This window comes from Odontomachus brunneus, unplaced genomic scaffold, assembly GCF_010583005.1.
Source record: "Odontomachus brunneus isolate Ranch 3 - 2012 unplaced genomic scaffold, Obru_v1 Obru_scaffold_142, whole genome shotgun sequence".
Taxonomy (NCBI): domain Eukaryota; kingdom Metazoa; phylum Arthropoda; class Insecta; order Hymenoptera; family Formicidae; genus Odontomachus; species Odontomachus brunneus.
In genome coordinates, this window is record NW_022639592.1 from 286,068 (window position 1) to 287,015 (window position 948).

General features: G+C 30.5%; 1 protein-coding gene across 2 annotated transcripts in view; it reads right to left on the reverse strand.

Moving 5' to 3' along the window:
- Positions 1-200: 200 nt before the first annotated feature.
- Positions 201-948, reverse strand: part of LOC116850324 (arginine-glutamic acid dipeptide repeats protein) — a 13,577-nt gene continuing 12,829 nt past the window's right edge. The window contains exons 9-10 of one of the 2 annotated variants that reach the window (XR_004379312.1): positions 676-793; positions 201-398 (exon numbers count right to left, since the gene is read on the reverse strand). Coding sequence is in view for 1 of the 2 variants with exons in the window: in XM_032828464.1 (XP_032684355.1) it covers positions 778-793 (16 nt within the window). In the remaining variant the exon portion in view is untranslated. Of the gene's footprint in view, positions 794-948 lie in introns of both variants that reach the window. The other variant, XM_032828464.1, reaches the window with a different exon arrangement.

The following is a 948-nucleotide window of genomic DNA, read 5'->3' on the forward strand; positions in this document are numbered from 1 at the left end:
ATATATATATATATATATATATATATATATATATATATATATATATATATATATATATATATATATCCTCATATATATGGTGCACAGAGCGAGATGGTAAAACATTTGTTGCTCTTATTAATCTCATAATATACTTACCATCGTATCAATGTTGTGCGCATATCACTGTTCAATCGCAACTAAAAAACGAAAACGGAGAATGTCATTTCTTCGAACAAATTTAATTTCTACAGCTTGAAATACATGAAGTATAAGATTTTCAAAATCGCTCAGGAGATCCTTATACCGCATGTCTACACTATTCGTTTAAAAATCTTCCCACTTATTGCCTCCTCTTATCTACATAGATCCTTTCTTTTCATGTAATAATAATAATATAGTAACGTACATTCTTCTATCTGTAAGAACAAATAATTAAAAAAATATATATACATATATATAGATATGTATGTATATATATGTGTGTGTATATATATATATATATATATATATATGTATATATATCTATACGCAAATGGAAGGATTAAAAACCGCAGCGTAAGTTCCCCCCATACAAGCACTTTGGCATATGCACCATTACTTAAATCGAATAAAAAAGCAAGATCAATAGAATCGATCGATATATATATAGACATGATTAGTAATAATCCTTTAAGAAATTTGAAAATAGCTCACGGTATCAAGTGTTCGTCATTTTTGTATAAATCTTGATCTCTCCATCCGTCTTCTTCCCTTTCTTTTTCTCTCTTTCTCTCACTTTCCTCTTTCTCTTTCTCTCTAAAGCCAGATTGATCTGTAACGTTCGGGGGTTAAAACATTTCGTCGTGATATTTACAATAGCGAGTTACATTGATCACGCTCGCTGTGTATGCGTATATTCGTATATATTCTTTCGCTCTCTCTCTCTCTCTCTCTCTCTCTCTCTCTCTCTCTCTCTCTCTCTCTCTC